Source organism: Ursus maritimus, unplaced genomic scaffold, assembly GCF_017311325.1.
Source record: "Ursus maritimus isolate PB19 unplaced genomic scaffold, ASM1731132v1 scaffold_29, whole genome shotgun sequence".
In the NCBI taxonomy this organism is placed as follows: Eukaryota; Metazoa; Chordata; class Mammalia; order Carnivora; family Ursidae; genus Ursus; species Ursus maritimus.
Window position 1 is genome coordinate 6,299,935 of NW_024425452.1, and position 18,076 is coordinate 6,318,010.

General features: G+C 44.8%; 1 protein-coding gene across 1 annotated transcript in view; it reads right to left on the reverse strand.

The window, feature by feature from the left end:
* The window catches only part of TNFRSF21 (TNF receptor superfamily member 21), a 69,889-nt gene that overhangs the window by 15,931 nt on the left and 35,882 nt on the right, over window positions 1-18,076 (reverse strand). The window contains exon 4 of the mRNA XM_040643565.1: window positions 6,144-6,409. Coding sequence (XP_040499499.1) covers window positions 6,144-6,409 — 266 coding nt within the window. The remainder of the gene's footprint in view (window positions 1-6,143; window positions 6,410-18,076) is intronic.

The following is an 18,076-nucleotide window of genomic DNA, read 5'->3' on the forward strand; positions in this document are numbered from 1 at the left end:
GGGAGGGGAGGGGAGGGGAGGGGAGGAGAGGAGAGGAGAGGAGAGAGTCAAACTAGAAACTCAGTTGCTCAATCTTGTTTCCCTTTTTCTGACAGCCAGTGAGAAAGCAGACCGTTATCTTCCCACATACCATCACCTTTGTTTCTCCACTAGAGGAACCCTCCCCAGCCTAGGAACATTTGCTCAGGCAGTAAGGAATAAATATTTACCATGAGCTGGAATTTCCAGTTCTTGGGCACTGAACCCGGATGGCAAGCCTGACACTCAACCGTCCAGCTTAAGCTGTGCTGGAACTGGAAGTACCTCCCCACCCAACAGACAGTAACGAACCCCCGGAGTTCAGGACTTAAAGGATCCATTATGTGTATGAGAGTTGGAGCTACTTAGGAACATTCTTCCATCTCTCTTGTCTCTAGAGCTGGGAAATAATTGCAACTCTGAATAGTAAACATTCACCAAACACTTACTGTGGGACACAGGCAACTAATTCTCACAACAGCTCACAGGACAGGCACTAATGATGCCCCCATTTCCTCAGGGACAAACTGAGGCAGAGAGGCCAGGTAACTTACCAGAATGTTCCCAAAGTGATAAGCTGCCAGGGCAGGAATTTAACCTGGCACGCATCTTCACACTCATGTTCCCACTTAGAGCCATAATGGCCAATTAGCTGTACATCGAGCACCTTCCCTCCTTCCACCCTTTTGGATTTAGTCCCTTAAACTATGTAAGTATATATGCTTCTTCCATTCAACCGTAAGCTTCCTTGACGGCCCAGACCCTGTCTACACTCATCTTGGAGTTGCGTGGTGTCTGGTATAATACTGTCACCTAATTTGTTATGTAACATAGATACGAACATAAAATCACATCATCCCGCTTGCTCTTTAGCAGGGGAGACTTAAATCTAGACAGGAAAGCATCGAAAGGAAATGACAGTCAAACTAAATTCTCTTTTCCAGCTATCCTTCAAAAACAAAGGGCAGGTGCGCCTGGGTGGCTCAGCTGGAAGCATCCGCCTTCAGCTCAGGTCATGATCTCAGGATCCTGGGATCGATCCCCGAGTTGGGCTCCCTGCTCAGCAGAGAGCCTGCTTCTCCCTCTCCCTCTGCCTCCCCGCCCCCCGCTCATGTTCTCTTTCTTTCTCTCTGAGTTCTCTCTGTCAAATAAATAAATAAAATCTCTTAAAAAAGGGCAAATAACGCAAGTTATTTATTTAGTTGGCATTTTCCAGACACAGGAAAAACAGCATTTATTGCTGGAAACCTACACTAAGTATTCTTGAGGCCAAAGAAAAATGACCTCACACAGAAGTTGAAGTGGCAGAAAGGAATGAAGAATGACAGAAAAGATCAATACGCAGGTAAATCCATGTAAATCCTGACTGTGTAAAACCATAACAATTATGCCTTTTGGGGGCTAAGAAATGTGCAGTGTTAAAATTCATGACAATAAAAAAACAAAATGCGAGAGAAGGATGAATAGAATTAAAGTCTCCTAAGGCTGTTGTGCTGTTTGGAAACAGTAAGAAGTACACGCTCGGGAAACGTCTCCCATGATTTAAGTGTGCAAGTTGTAATCTCTATGGGGACCATGAAAAGTAAAGTAAAACATTTGTAACCAGCCAAAAGAGGAGGAAAAGTGGAATAATAAAAAATACTTGATTAATTCAAAAGAAGGCAAGAAAGAAGAGAAAAAAAGAGAGAGAGAGAGGACAAATACAAAATTAATAATCAGATGCTAGATTTAAACCCAAATATATGAGTAATTACATGAGAAATGTAACCACACTGAAATTCTCTAATTCACTGACAAACACTGTCGGACTAGATTTTTTCGAAACCTTAAGTATATGCTACTTACAAAAGACTTCCTTTAAATAAAGCCTCAGGGGGGAAAAAATCAAAGTAAAAGGATGGACAAAAAGAGATAGCATACCATTTGGAATGCTGTATTAGGGTTTTTAAATAGCTTTGGCAAAGTCCCAGTAACTTCCAACCATTGTCCCCCCGCTTTGCCACTTAAACCAAATGCTGGTGCCCTGGACGGGAAGAACGCATAGGATTCTGGAAGGCTTCAGACGCTGAACTGAAAACCACAACTTGTACCTCTGATAAAGAGTCAGGGAAGTGCATGGATAAATAAACTGGTACAATCAGACAATGGAATGTTATTCAGAGCTAAGAACTGAGCCGTCAGGTCATGTAAAGACATGATGGAGCCTTAACAGCATGTGAGTTCAGTGAAAGAAGCCAATCCGAAAAGGGCTACAGACTGCATGATTCCCACTATATGACATTCTGGAAAAGGCAAAACCATGGAGACAGTAAAAAGATTAGTGGTTGTCAGGGGTGGGGTAGGAGGGAGAGAGAAACAGGCACAGCACAGAGGACTTTCAGGGCAGTCTCAATATTCCGTATGCTAGCATCATGATGGATATATGCCATTATACATCTGCCCACGCCTACAGAATACACAACCTCGTGAGCTCTAACGTATGGACTTAGGGTGATTATTATATGTCAGTGTAGGTTTCCCCTTGGTAAAAAAAATGTACCACTCTGATAAGCGTGTTGACAGTGGGAGAGGCTATGCATAAGTTGGGGCAGAAGGTATATGGGAAATCTCTGTACTTCCCTCTCAATTTTGTTTTAAACCTAAAACTGCTCCTAAAACCTTCAGTTTCCTTAAAAAAGGACTCAACGGTGCACCAAAAAGTGAATATTACTATATAATATTTTTAGTACATAAAGAAGTGTACTTCTTTTAAAAAAAAAGAAAAGAAAAAGGCAGACTCTAGATGTGTTTAATTAAAAAATGGCTAATAGACCACCATGGTTAATAACGGAGCAGCTGTTCCTGACAGAGGTGACTAAAAGGCACACCAGGCTAATCCTTTGAGTGGAACAGAGTGTGGGTGCTCTCAGGTTCGTGAATAGGAAAAAAAACACTAGCCATTTTCAAACATACACACACACAGTCATTTTTACACATTAAGGTTCCATTAACTCCTAGGGCCAAGTCTCAAGTCGCCAGCACTACCACAGTACAGAAAGACTACAAATCCATCATGAAGTGGGAAGAGTAAGTCTCAATTATGCCCCCCGCACTCTGTGTCTTGTTTGACTCAACTAATCTCAGAGACAACCTGCAGACAATTCCATACTGTGTGATTAGTAAGAGCTGGCAGGCAGAAATCCAGGCTCATTGGCTATTAAAATCAGAGTCGAGAGCTGGGTCCACAATGTCGCTAGACAATGATGGGCATTATTAAAACCTGGAGCGAGAAGCTTAATATCGGCTTCTTAGCCTCCGTCGTCACACAGAGGCTACGCGAGAACCTCCGAGAAAGCTACGGGATGCCCTGATGCCACTCTCCCTCATAAAATAAGTACTTCATTTATTCCTGGAATAAATTCATCATGATCATCTTTGCACTTTATCAAACATTCCATTTAACCAAATCCTAACATTGCATCAGCCACATTTCACCTCTCTTGTAAGTATCATCAAAAGTAGATATTAGAATCTTGTTGGCTATAGATGAGATAAGAGGAAAGAATTAAAGGGTCCAAGAGTTTGGCACTGGGGACTAGGCACTTTGTTGTTTTCTTATTCACTGACTCCGTGATTTTTGTTATGAGTCACCCTCCTTGATACGCAGTCTCCTCCACAGAGACTTTGGGCCCACCTTTCCCAGCACCTACGACAGCGCCTGGAATAAAGCAGGTGCTCAATAGATATGTATGGACCTCAACAGAATCATCAGAGAAACAAACAAAAGTCATTTGTTACAGTCAATACCCTACCACCATCCGCACTCCCCCCCAAAAGAGAAGTACCGCAAAGACCAGGACCAAATTCTAAATGCTGAGTGTACAACTGAAAACGAGACAGACTTGCAGAAGCCAAAAGCAAAGTAAATTTAGGAATTTTTTTGACAAATCTGATCCAACATCACAAACCTCAGTCAACCCTGACAAGGAAGGATGGACTGTCACACAAACCACGATCTGCTCCCGAAACCGAAATGCGGGGGGCCTCCCTCTCTCCATGTAGCACAAGCAGAGCCCCACCTATCCTTTCCCTGGTGCCCCTTCAGCTTAGTCATCTGAAGAAATACTTTAAATCACAAAAGTAACATGTTTTCATTACAGAAAATAAAAAAAGAAAAATTACTTCTAATCGTGCCACCTGGATTTAGTAATAACAGCATTAACATTTATGCTTTTCCAATTCCCCATGTTTACGTTTTCCCACGGTTTTACTTCTAATGAAAAGCCTCCTTTTCCCTTAAAAATTCATCATGCTCATCTTTCCACTTTATCAAACATTCCATTTAACCAAATCCTAACATCAGCCACATTTTATCTCTCTTGTAAGTATCATCAAAAAGCCCTAACGGCTTATTCTCCAGTATCTGGATCCTTCTTCAGGTCTGCTTATCCTATCAGCTTGTTCCTTAAAGTCGACATTCCAAGGAAGCCCATTCATGTTTGAGCCACACTTCTGGTATCTTTCTCAGGAAGTCACAAGACACTAGCGTGTGCCTTTGAATGTTTACCACTCCATCTATTCATAAATATTTTTTTTGGAAATTCCACATGTCGAAGAAGTTGAAAATACACCAGGAGTTTAAAGACCACTTTTGGCATCGATTAGCACCTATAAATTTTAACCAGACACTTAAAAAAAAGATCCACCTGATGGACGTTTACTTCCGTAGAGAAGAAAGACTACACTATTAGTATAAAAAAAATAAAGGCACTTGGACCTCTTCCATGTATAAAATCGAGTCCCTTGATGTACAAAATTTGGTACAGAATGGTCATGAATTAGAGTTGATGGGGAAAAGTCTCTCTCCAGCTCTTTAGGTAATGCGTTTAGAGCACTGGAGAATAACAGCGACAGAATGGCCTTTTAAATTAAGTGGGTTTTATCAGGTCTCGGTGGCAACATTTCCTTTACTTTGGAAATATATTCGGAAACTTTACTCGAAGTCTGTGAGACATATAAGTCAATATCCAAACGTGTACTTAATTCATGGCCTTTCAGGGACACGTACTATGATTAAGGAAAGAAACGAAGTGAAATCAGTTATGTTATGACCATAACTACCATTTGTAAAACACCTTCAATGCATCAGGCATCCCATGTACTTCATTTCTAATCTTAATTAGCCCGTTAAGGCTGGCTTACACATGAGAAAACAGAAGCAGAGAAAGTTGCCCATGGTCAACCACCTAATAAGTGTCAGAGCCAGGATTCAAATCCAGTGCTGCCTGGCTCCCAGGGCAAGGCTCAGTGACCAGCGACTATCAGTAAATCACACTCCTGGGTCCCCTCAGTTCCCATCTGATATACAGATTGAACAAGCCCAGGAGAAAGGATCGCTCAGTCCTGTTACCCACTGCTGTCAGCACCAACTGCATCCCCAGAAGGTAAGACAGAGCCTCCCTAAACTACATCACAAAAGATATCCTGGGGATTAGTGGGTGGGAGGGGAGAGAAGAGGAAAAAAAAAAAAGTCTTCCTTCTTGGATTTGTTCCAAGTGTGTTATGCAAAATGAGACTGTAAATGGGATAACAAGCAGCAGATCTGGCTGTACAATCTGATGCTAGAACATCCCCCAAACACGATTCTCAGCTTTGCACATTAGCATCATTAGGGAACTTCTTAAAAACTGATTTGTGGTCCTCCCCTTAGAAATTCTGATCTAACTGGTCTACAGTGGGGTCCAAATATCAGAATTCTTTTGAAGTTTCTAGATAGGGGCGCCTGGGTGACTCAGTCAGTTAAGTGTCTGCCTTCAGCTGGGGTCATGATCCCGGGGAACTGGATCACATTGGGAGAGTCTGCTTCTCCCTCTCTCCCTCCCCCCACCCCACCCACCGCTTGTGATCACGCTCACTCTCTCTCTCTCTCTCTCAAATAAATAAGATCTTTTTGAACAACCCAGGTTAAAAAAAAATAAAGTTTCTAGACGATTGTCATGGACAGCCACGGAGACCCACTGCCCTAGAAGTGCGTGTGTGAACCAAAACACCTAATATCAGTATTTTTCCTTATTATACATCCCTGGTAAAATCTGAGCACGGGACCGAAAGGTTTGTTGGAAAGACCAGCAACCCAGGTACATTACCTGGGCCGTATCTTCCATCAGTCCCCGAATCTTCTCCACGACATCGTTGCGCCGGTGCTGGCGCAGGGCGCTGATTAACTGGGCGAGGCTGGCCTCGGGCCCCCGGATGGTCCAGTGCTGCAGAGCAGCGTAGGCTCGCTCGTGGTCCGCCGTGTACCCGTTGGAGAAAGCAGCCACTTCTCTCTCACTGGCATTGCACAGAAACTGATAGATGTCCTTCCACTGGCTTCCCACTTGGGCTGCAACGAGTTTCAGGATGTCAATCCCTAAACCAGAGAAAAAATAAAATTAAAGACAAATACAGGCATGGGAGGGAAGGTCTTTATATATGGCTACTCTCTTCTCATGAACTAAAAAAAAAAGCAGCACACACTCCCATTGTTACACGTCAAAGGAATGGACCGCCTTCTCTGAGCACTCAGCATCCGCAGCCCCTCCTGGGGACTAATTAGGTTCCCTCCTGCAAATTTCACTTCCTGAATGTAGAACCACAAGAAGGAGCGAATCCTAGAAGGACAATAAATAGCCCCCGAAACAGCTGTTTTGAAAGCCAAACCCAAACAAAATCATCAGTGATTCCTTTGCTACTCCTAAAAACGAGTATAACCCCATAGGGGCCCCCAGACCAAAAAAGTGGTGATTTCATGAAATTAAGAAAAACGTAAGCCAAGGATTAAAACTGCTGTGGAGCTGATCCAGCACTGCCTGGGTGAAGGGTCTGCAGATTCTGGCAATAGTGTCCTTTAGGTCAACCAACAGTGTGCCCAGCCATTCCAGCCCCAGGGAGGCACTCCTGATGGACTTCTGGCTTCTGGCACTCTCATCCTATGCTCAACAAGCAATTTTCTGATATATTATTCAGTCCTGTAAGTTGACCTGTACAGTTATAATGGAGACAACAACCGAAATGACAGTATAATAACCATCACTATAGTCTCCCTGGTTTTATGTTAAGGCATTGGCTCTTGGAACATCTTTATAAACCATTAACATTCCAAGTGCACAGATAAGACAGGAACACCTAGAAAACTTGTGATTTGCCCAATATCACAAAGGTAGCTAGCTGGGTGGGAACTGAACCCAACTCACTGGACAGTGCATTCTACTGTCATTCTGGCTTCTCAGTCACTTGTAAACTGGATTGGTGTGGGTCTGCAGTATGCCGATCCGATGAGTGCAGGGTGAAATGCCAAGTCAAATCTCGAAGCTGCAAGCTCAAAATGAGCTCTTGGCACTGACCCTCTGTGAGGGGCAGCTTTCCCTGAGCAGCACGCTCTGGTGTCTTCCTCTTCAAAGCACCTTCTCTCTGCATTTGCACACTGGTTTTGCCCAAACTGATACATGGGGTCATAGAGAACCTCAGAGTATGGGATCTGACAGCTTACCACACAGGGGGTGAGTCTTCTCAGCCAATACCATGATACCCACATGCCCAGATATCAGAGTTATAATAGTTAACAACGTCTTTAAAACACTAACAACGAAAACAAACAAAAAAAAGGAGTCAAGTTTCCAAGTGAAGTAGGAAAAAAAAAAGAAATAAAAAAGAGAATAAAAGAGGGAAAAAAAAGAGAATAAAGAGAAGCTTCTTATTACAGAGAATTGAATTTTTCAATTAACTAGAGGTTAACCAGGGGAAAACAATCTTTTTTTGCTCCCATCAGTTGTTGGGGAAAATATCTATCAAGTTAGCTCTCGATTTTTGCCTAAGAAAAGAGCAATACTAATTCCAGAAGTTCCTTTGAAAATGGAGGATTTGGTGTTTCCCTCCACCTAAATCCTTACTCTGCCCGGCCAACCGGGAGAGGCAGAGGGTCTGCAAGAGCGCGTGCGCATCCTGAATCAACCACCCACAAATGGCATTTGAAAAATAAGTTCTTAGGAGAAGGTTGCTTTCCTGTCACTCTAAGAGTAGAATGCCACAGAATGAGGCATTACTGCACTTTTCACATGATTTTCCCTGGCAGTGTGAAACACACTTGAACCAGTTGCTTTTCAATTTTCAGGGCAATGTGTAGCCAGATACAGAGCTTGTGATTTCAAGTAACAGACGCCTTAAAAAAAAAAAAAAAAAAAAAAAATCCATGTCCTATTTAAAACCCTGCAGGTAACGTTAAGGAGCAAATCAGCTCTTTGTGATTGACGTGGTAGGTTCTTCCAAATACCAAAAGGCATGTTAGTCCCTGAATCTTAATTTAGGTTAATTTGACGAAGGCTCACAGTGTCTTACATGAAAACATGACTGCATTTTCTTGTACATGGGACCTTTGCTTAAATCTTCATAATGCCGATGACAGTGTGGCTTTGGGCAAACCACTAACTGTCATGTCCATTTCCTCATTTGTACAATGGACATACTCACTATGGTCCCTGGGGATGAGCTGATTAACATTTTCTATAGAGTTGATTTATTTTTGGAAGTACCCCATCATTATGAATGTTCCATATACTGAACACTAAAACTTAAGACTAAATGCATTTCTGATGCAAATACATAGCTTTATAGAGTAATTACAGAGTTTAAAAGGCTCAAACATAACAACAGTTCCCTCTTCCAAAACCCAGTATTTATACTTTCTTTTCAGCCACAAAATAAAGAAAAAAGAGGAAAAAAGAAAAACACAAAGAATGGATACAATGAGATTTTTCCTTCAACCAACATTGACTGGAAGCTAAATTTAAGGCCCACAAATCAGGTCTCATCTTATTTTTTTTACTCTGAAAACATGGAGTCAATGCGCGGGAGCTGCCCCCGGGGTCAGCAATGTTCTTCTCCTCCCCCTCTCCCATGGCACAGTTGATAAATCTAAAGATGCCAGAGAGAACCAGGCTTCCAACATGGCTCGGGGTCACAACACTGTAGCAGGGGAGGGGCCCCTAAGCGTGCTGCACCTTGTCCCCACCCCACCAAAAGGGAAAGAAAAGCTTGCAGGGTATTTCAAGAATATTTGTTGAGCAGTCACTGCGGGTTACTGGGTTTGCTGGACTGATAACCCTTACAAAATCTGAATGCAGAAAGAATTTATCCCCAAGAAAATCAAGTAATGCCAATGAAACATAAAATGTGATGGGCTCTGAAAGCGTTCTTTGTTCAGAAAAAAGGTTTAGGCAAAACTAAAGAATACAACTACAGAGAAACGCGGCTCAGTTAATTAAACCAAATTAAGATAGTCACCTGGGGGCTGGGGGCAGGAGCTGGAGGTTACTGGGTAAAGAAACAGAAGAGACTTCAAAGGGAGTCACAAGGTTCTATTTGCTAAACTGGGTGCTGGGGAAATGGGTCTTCCTCTTAGCTTATTACTTTATTATTGGTTCGCGGTCAGCTAGCTAGTTAATGGTGCCCCTGCTGCGGTTCATAGGGATGTGGTGCAGTACAGCAGCTTTATTATACGCTGGAATTATGAATGCACTCGGGCTTGGGTATGGTGTGTATGCTTCTTCCTGGCCTGTCATTACTGACCAAGCAGATGCTGGGGAAGTTTTCTCTGGGGCTGAAAAGTTTATTTCTTTTCTTTAAAATTATGGTATGTAGGGGCGCCTGGGTAGCGCAGTCGTTAAGCGTCTGCCTTCGGCTCAGGGCGTGATCCTGGCGTTACGGGATCGAGCCCCGCATCGGGTTCCCTGCTCCGCTGGGAGCTTGCTTCTTCCTGCTCTGTCTGTAGCTCTGCTCTCTCAAACAAATAGATAAAAAATCTTTTTAAAAAATGAAGTATTTTGGGGTGCCTGGGTGGCACAGCAGTTAAGCATCTGCCTTCGGCTCAGGGCGTGATCCTGGCGTTATGGGATCGAGCCCCACATCAGGCTCCTCCGCTAGGAGCCTGCTTCTTCCTCTCCCACTCCCCTGCTGTGTTCCCTCTCTCGCTGGCTGTCTCTCTGTCACATAAATAAATAAAATCTTAAAAAAAAAAAAATTATGGTATGTACCCTAAGGGGGGAAAAAAGAGAGAGGTCAACAAACTTTTTCCGTAAAGGGCAACAATAAACATATTAGGTTTTGAGTAGGGAGGTCTCTTGCAATTCCTGGGCTCCAGCAACATGAAATGGCCCATAGCTGTAATTCACCAACCCCTGAAACTGGTGCAATTTTAAAGGACCGTAGCTAAATTATCCAACGGAACAAAGATTTAGAAAAGCATTTTGTGAAAAGAAACACCCCTCCACACACACACAAGACAATGCAAGTTCCCACCCCCAATTATGAATGTGACACGAGGCGGAGCGAAATGGAGACCAACTCTCTGGCTGACAGAGTGCCCCAGTCCCCTGTCCCATCCGAGTTCCAAGTTTTCATTGAGACTGGAGACAGATGTGTTGAATCGATCTGACTCATGTAGCTGAAAGTGATGCCAAGTCTCTTTTTCCTTAGGTTGAAAAACAACATATCCCTCAACCCACCCAAGTGCTGACAGGAGTGTGGAGCTTAACTTTGCTTTTCCTGTGATGTCAGGTCCTAGAGCTCCGAGAATGAAGCTTTTACAAGAAATCATCACAGGAGTCAAGCAAGCCCTTATCCACCAGACGCTGTTCTCGCCAGGAGCTGGTTGCGAGAGAAGGTCCCCCTGGCCCCAGGACAGAGCTTTTGAATTGCAAGGTGCAGGTAGTGGAAAGATCATGAACTTGGCCATCATGAGATATGGTTTCAAATGCCATGGCTTGTTAGTTGTGTGATCTTAGAAAATGACCACCTCTACAATTTCAGTGTCCACATCAATAAAATGACCCCACCACCTCTCATCCCATAGGGTAGGGAAGGTGATTTATGGGATCAGGTAGTAAAACCGGCAAGCCAAGAGCCTGAGCGCACATGGGTTTCGCTTCCTCCGTCCCCTCCACCTCTGCACGGGTAAGTCATCACGGCAATGGACCGAAAAGGTGGCAGGAGTTTTGCAGAGACATACGTTTTGGCACCAAGACTGTAGGTACTGAACGATGAAGGCAAGCGCCACAATCCTGGCTTCCTGTGCTGTTTGGAACCTCACCAGTACACGTCAGAAGGGGCACCACTACACAGAAGGGCCCCATCCACAGAAAGGCAAATGCCAAAGAAAAACACAGGCAGGACGTCCCATCAGTACCCGCTGCTGCCACTGCCCAGATCCGCCAGCAGGGAACTCAAGAACAGAGGCATGAGGTCATCAACCAGGCTATAGTGGAAGAAATGGCATTTTCTAGTGCATTCTAAAACCCTGAATTAGATATCATCTGGGTGACAACATTAATTTGAGGCCCATTTTTTTTAAGCTCCATGTCAGCACCAGTATGCAAAAAAAAAAAAAAAAAAAAGAGTTTTACCTCTTTTCATAAAAACCTGAATTGACCTTTATAATCAGAGAAGGTATTAAGGCTCTTTCTTTTTAGAGATAAATATCTGAAATGAGGGTCATCCTTTTTTTTTTTTTTTTAAAGATTTTATTTATTTATTTGACAGAGAGACAGCCAGTTAGAGAGGGAGCACAGCAGGGGGAGTGGGAGAGGAAGAAGCAGGCTCCCGGAGGAGGAGCCTGATGTGGGGCTCGATCCCAGAACGCCGGGATCACGCCCTGAGCTGAAGGCAGACACTTAACGACTGCACCACCCAGGCACCCCTGAAATGAGGGCCATCCTTAAGAACCCATATTAAAGCCTCACTGGACGAGGGATGAAGGACAGTGATGACGGAGCCAGAGGAAACAAAGGCTGTCTATAACACACAACACAGCACCCCGGTTCACACTCTGCACCGGGCTTTGCACAGAATGGGTGCATGGGAGAGATGAGTAGGTGATAAACTTTGTGATTCTCATCATTTAAAATATTCGAGCATTCCCACGGAATCTCCATACTTGTGAAATGTAAAGTCAGTTCTCATTACTCTCTTTCTAGAGAAAGAGAAGTAGAGAGACAAATAATGAGAACATTCCCATCGAGGCAATTAATACACGACCTCCTCCCAGGACAGATGACTCCATAGTTAGCCCCGGCGGGTTTCTCTACACACAGCGGTCTCCTGTGAGGTACGCAAGAAACAGGAGACAGTGAGCTCAAGATTCTCTGCCTTCTACCATCATCCTAATTCCTGACCCCCCAGACACTGCTCTTTATTAGCATATGCTGTGACCTCAGGCTTACCAACTGCAGGTACAGGGGCAAAGATGAATACAGCACGTTCAATGTAAGCTCAGAGCAATGTATGTCAAGTTCGAAATCTGAATACAAGCATGGCTTTAGCCTTCCTAGGATTGTTCTTCCCTATACAATGGCCATGTCCTCGTTGATGCCTTTTCTGACCACCTTCTGCCCAAGTGCCATGTCAACTTTGACTACCATTATCTCCAGCACCTCCTAGAGCCTAGGAATACAATGAACATCTTGAATGAATGAATGAATGAATGAATGAATGAACAAATGAATGAATGAATGAATGAGAGCCTTTTTTGTCAGCTTTCCCCTCTTGCCTTGACCCCTCTCCCCCACCTTTTATCATTTCATTAATCTCTGTAACTGCAGCCATTGAGAACCTGGGGGGCCACATGCCAACATACCCTTGTCGTGAAGCCATGCCAGATCTCATGGGGTCATCGACGGGCAGAAGCTGGGCTTTCTGGCACAGGAGCCCAGTTCTCATGGAAGCGCCTCTCCCTCTGGTGGTGCCCTCCTACCCATGAGGGTGGTCCACCACATCCACGTCCGGCACCAGAGGAAAAGTCTCCTGGGTTCTGCCCCTGCAGGGAGACGCTGTCTAGACCAAGGTCTGTCTGGCCCGATTACACAGTAAGTGTTTCTAAAAGCAACAAGCCCAAAACAAGCGCATGTGTTTTGTAGTAACCGGTATATCACAGGATGATTTAAAAATGAGCTATGAACAGGGATCACTCCCAATGCCTCACATGGGAACCTGCTTTATCAGCGCCTGGGAGCTCAGAATGCCCCAAGTTAAAAATATTCCTTCCCTAGTTGAAGCACAAATGTTAAAGGAACTGCTTAGACTTCATTTTAACCGAAAAAGTGACTTCTGAAGCAGAATGAATCACTAGCTTATTGAAGGTTCAATGGGCAATCATCGTAAGCTCAGATGAATCCCATAAGCTACGAAAAACCCACTGTGCAAAGGTCTCATAAAGCTAATGCTGGACTGTTTACCAATGACAAGTTCTATCAAAACAGCAGACAATTTTCCAGATGGGAAAAACAGATACCGCTGGTGCTATGAGGAAAACCAATAACCCTTTATTTCATTCCATGGAGGAAAACAAAAAGCACGAAGCCAAAAATGCCTCCTTCCTCCTGGTCTTAGTCTGTGTCTGAAGCTGTTCATTTATTTATCCAACAAAAATGCATGGAACAGTGACTCCACCCCTGACACTATTCAGGGCACTGGGGCCATGGGGGGACAGAGAGCAAAACCAAAGCCTTTTCTCATGAAGCCTGCATTCTACTGGGAGACACGCGAAGTCATAAAATCTTTAGTGACAGATAGTGAAGCACGCTAAAGAGAAAAACAGAGCAGGGATGGGGGATGGGAGGGCAGAAATGCCATGTTAGAACTGGGGCCTTCTCCCTCATATCTAAAAGAAGGCCTCGCTGAGGTAACATTTGAATCAAGACCTAAAGGACGGAAGACAGCAAGTCATGCAGGTATGTGAGGGAATGGACCCCCAGGCAGAGGGAACAGCAGGTCTGGAGGAAGGGAGGGCGGTGGCATGCACCAGGAGGAGCAAGGAGGCTGGTGTGGCAGAAGCCAGTGGGCAAGGGGGAGGGTGACGGGGGTCACAGGCTGAGAGACAAACGGGGAGTATGGACTGCGCTAGGTCTTGAAGCTTCTACTCTGCTTGCAACAAAAAGTCACTGGAGACTTTCAAACAGAGTCTCAATGTCTCAGTCTTGAATGGCACCATCTGACTTCCATTTGGGCAGGATCCTTCTGGCTGCTGTGTCAGGGATGCACGGAATACCAGTCAGAGGCCACAGCCGTCATCCAAGGAAGGGGACTGACTTCCTTTGGGCCAGAGGGGCCCTAGTGGAAATGATAGGAAATTGTCAACTTCTGTATATATTTTGAAGAAGAGCTGATGGGGTTTGCCACCGCGATTGCTAACTATGGGGTGCGAGAGAAGGGAAGGAGGAACTCTCTAACATTCTGGCCCGAGCAACTGGAAGGCTGGAGGGGTGTCTTTCTGCAATGGGTGACTGACGTGGCGTTGTGGTTTGGGATTTGGCTTAAACATCTTAGGTGTCGAGCATCTAGACCTCTGGGTCGGTCACGCAAGGGAGAGGATGTTCACATGTTGCATCTGGGTACAAGAACCAGGCTGGATCTACGCACTTAGGAATCACCAGCAGACAAGACGGTCTTTAAAGGTCTGGGTCCCCACGGGAGGGAGAGGGTGCAGGCAGAGAAGAGGTGCAAGTCCTCTGCCCTGGGGCTGTCCACTGAACACAGGTCAAGTGAAAGAGGAGGAACCAGCCCAGGAGATGGAGAAGGAATAGCAGAGAGGTGGAAGAAGGACCAGCAGAGAACCATGTCCCAGAGGCCAAGGTAAGGAAGTGTTTCGCGGAGAAGGGAGTCAAGTGTGTTCAATGCTGCCAACAGGCCAGGCAGAGGAACCTAAACTGACAGCGCGGTTAGAATCACGTTGTCAGACTCTACGGAAAAGACGCAAGACTGTGGCTAAGATACAGCCATAGTTCACGGATTCTAAGACATCTGAATGTGTATTTGAATCGAGGCCTTTTCAGAGCTTGGTTCCGGTGGGTTTTCTTCTTTAGTGGAACAGAAAAAAATATGTCACCATCAGTGGTGTCTCGGATTTGATAAAATATAGTAAGTCATTATTTTTTTAACATATAAACTTGAACCCACCTATTTTTTAAAAGCCGACATACCATCGACACACTGAACGTGTCAAATTCTGTGCATACCCTACAATGTTAACAACCGGTGACTCTGAAGAATGACCCACAGAAATCCAGAAACTCCTCCTCGGCAGAATCTGCTTACATAACACCTGACCAGGTTGATTCAAGGGCACTCATTTTTAAGGATTTTTTTATTTCTATTTGTATTTTAGCCCTACGTGAGGAAAACGCTAATTTGTCTTTCAACATCCCAAATAGCTTAAATTCAAGTTAGATACACTTGATAAATTTTAGTTAGATAAATTACAAAATAAAATACGCATTTAAAAATAAATACCTTCCGGGGCGCCTGGGTGGCACAGCGGTTAAGCGTCTGCCTTCGGCTCAGGGCGTGATCCCGGCGTTATGGGATCGAGCCCCACATCAGGCTCCTCCGCTATGAGCCTGCTTCTTCCTCTCCCACTCCCCCTGCTTGTGTTCCCTCTCTCACTGGCTGTCTCTATCTCTGTCAAATAAATAAATAAAATCTTTAAAAAAAAATAAAATAAAATGCAGACTGAGACACCCAAGGGCAAAAGCCCCTCTCTGGCCGCTTTGTGCACGAGATAATGCTTTTTAGGCTGCAGTGATGAAAAGAGGCTTTTCTCTTGCAACAGTTCTGTCTGCTGTATAATCCTCAGACATCCTCAGAGCTTAAACAGAAAGGTGCTGCCTGTTGGAAGTGGCATCCCTGGACGCAGAGGCGGAGAAGGCAGGGGGGTGAGGGGTGAGGGGGGGAAAAAAGCCTCTTCCAGCCGCTGGAAAATCACTGCCATAGGGCAGCCCTGGGAACCGGACAAAGGACACAGCAGCCTCCTCAGTGAGCCAGCCCACTCCCTTCAGCCCAGCTTCCCGGTGTTTACACTTCAAGTCTACTTCCCAGAGGAAATTTGGGCTGACAAGGAGGTGACCGTCTGGAATTTTTAGTCGAGGAGGCTTCGGGCAAAGAAGGAAGGTTTCTTCGGTTGCAGCTGTCTGCTGTCTGGGGCTGAGAAAACCACCAAGTTCAACAGATGTGACTTCCGATTAGCAGGACTCCAGCACCTCTGACTTACAGGTCACAGCCTTTCTTTTTACAAGAACCCTCGGAGCCTTGAGCCCATTGGGTATCTGGCTTTCGAATGTTCCCCTTCCAAGCAATCGAAGAAAAAAGCAAAAAGGAGGAAATCAGTGTGATTTCTACAAAGGACAACTCCTTGCTGAGGACAATATTATAGCTGTTCTACTTCAGGACAAGCTGGGCTTTGCTAAGGGAAATATTTTCTTAATGGAGCATGATTCAAAACAAAAATCAACCATAGAAACCTAGACATTTCTAGCCTCGGGTGATGCATGGGAAATCCAGACTGTAAGAATCAAGGGGCAGTATCTAGAGTCAGACTGGTGACCTAGTTTAAAACCTGGCTTTGCCACTTCCTAGCTGTGTGACCTGGAGTGAGTGACTCCCTCTGCCTCAGTTTCCCCATCCGTAAAATGGTGATGATAGTGGCCTACCTCCCAGGATTATAGAAATTAGGTTAATATTTAGAAAATACTTAGAGCAAGATATGGCGCTCAGTCAGCATAAGCCTTTGTTGAAGAAAAGTAAATAAAATGGCAGCAGAGACCTTTCTTATAAGGTTAGAAAAATATACTTCATAATCACTGTGTAACAGGTCATCTTTGCATCCCAGAGTCACTTTGTGATCTTGCCTACGTCTGTACTAAGAAACACTCCACAATGTCACTTTGGGGGTGAGGGGAGGAGTGGAGAAGTACTTATTATCAAATTCCTAACACACCTCATTTTTTCTCCTCTGAACGCTGCACGGAATAGTTTTCATCATTCAGTTGAAATGTTTTACGTCATTCCTAAGACCTGATGGAAGAGAATACTGATACTGTTCAAATACATGTGGGGCACAGCTTCCGCTTACTCAGTGTCTGTCCCCTAACCAGTCACTGCAACCTCGGGCAAAGATTCATGCCAGAAACACCATCCCAACTGGACTGCATCCCTGGAAAGAGGAGGAAGTCTGCAGAGCTGGGAATCCAAGAGAAGGCTTTCCTTCACAACCCCCACAAAGACCTATTCTCCCACACCTGACCCATCCTAAAGGAGAAACCACAATTTGCGAAGAAAGGAAACACATTTCCTAAGCCTATCGTTGGGATACATAAGGACCTAGAAACAAGAATGCTGTTCTTGAGTAAAACCTAAAGACAACACAGATGAGAAGGGATAGGTTTTGCGTGTCTGCCAGGTAACGTGGGACGACGTCGTGTACCGCTTTGCTTGAGCAGTGGCTTGTGGACAGGGGACAGGACGAAAGAAACAAAAATATATTACCAGAAACCGTCCATGCCTAAAATGCTGCTCAGTTCAAGGACTGTGTCTGAACTTTTTAAATAAGAACACAAGCAAATTATGTCCCGGTTCTGAAGCAGCACTGTTTCCCCAAAGAATAGTCTTTACACCCAGAGTAGGATATCAATCTTATACAAGTAAAGTTATGCAATCAAGTTATGCAAATAAGAGGTTTAACCACCAAGCCAGCTGGTCCGCACTTGAACTTCATCTGAGGGTTTCAAGCCTGAGATACAGAAGCAGTTTGGTTGCGGACTGTGTTTAACTTCACCGTTCAGTTTCTGCAGCACTGAAGGATAGGATTTTAGAATGGAAGATGTTAGAGATGCTTGAATCCAAGACCTTCGTCATACCAGTGAGCACCACCAGGCCCCACGAGCTCCCTCCCTTCTGCATGGCTTCCCTCACAGCCAACGCTGCCCCACTGCACCTGCCCCCTGACTGCTCCCCCTTCCCTTGGCCCCAGGCCCCCCTATCGCCTCCGCAGTGCTCCTCCCGTGCTCCTCCCACCACGGAAGCAGGCTGGGTGAGCAGAAATTCTTCATCTCACCCTCGAGAATACTGAGAACCAGAGGCCATGTGGCACACTGTCAGTTCCTTTCAAGCTGTTTTTGTACTGCTCAATCGGGCCTTGAGGCATGTTATGGCCAACGTTCTTAACATAGATGTTTTCTCTGCTGCCATTTCTCCTGGCCCCTAGGACTCATTAAGT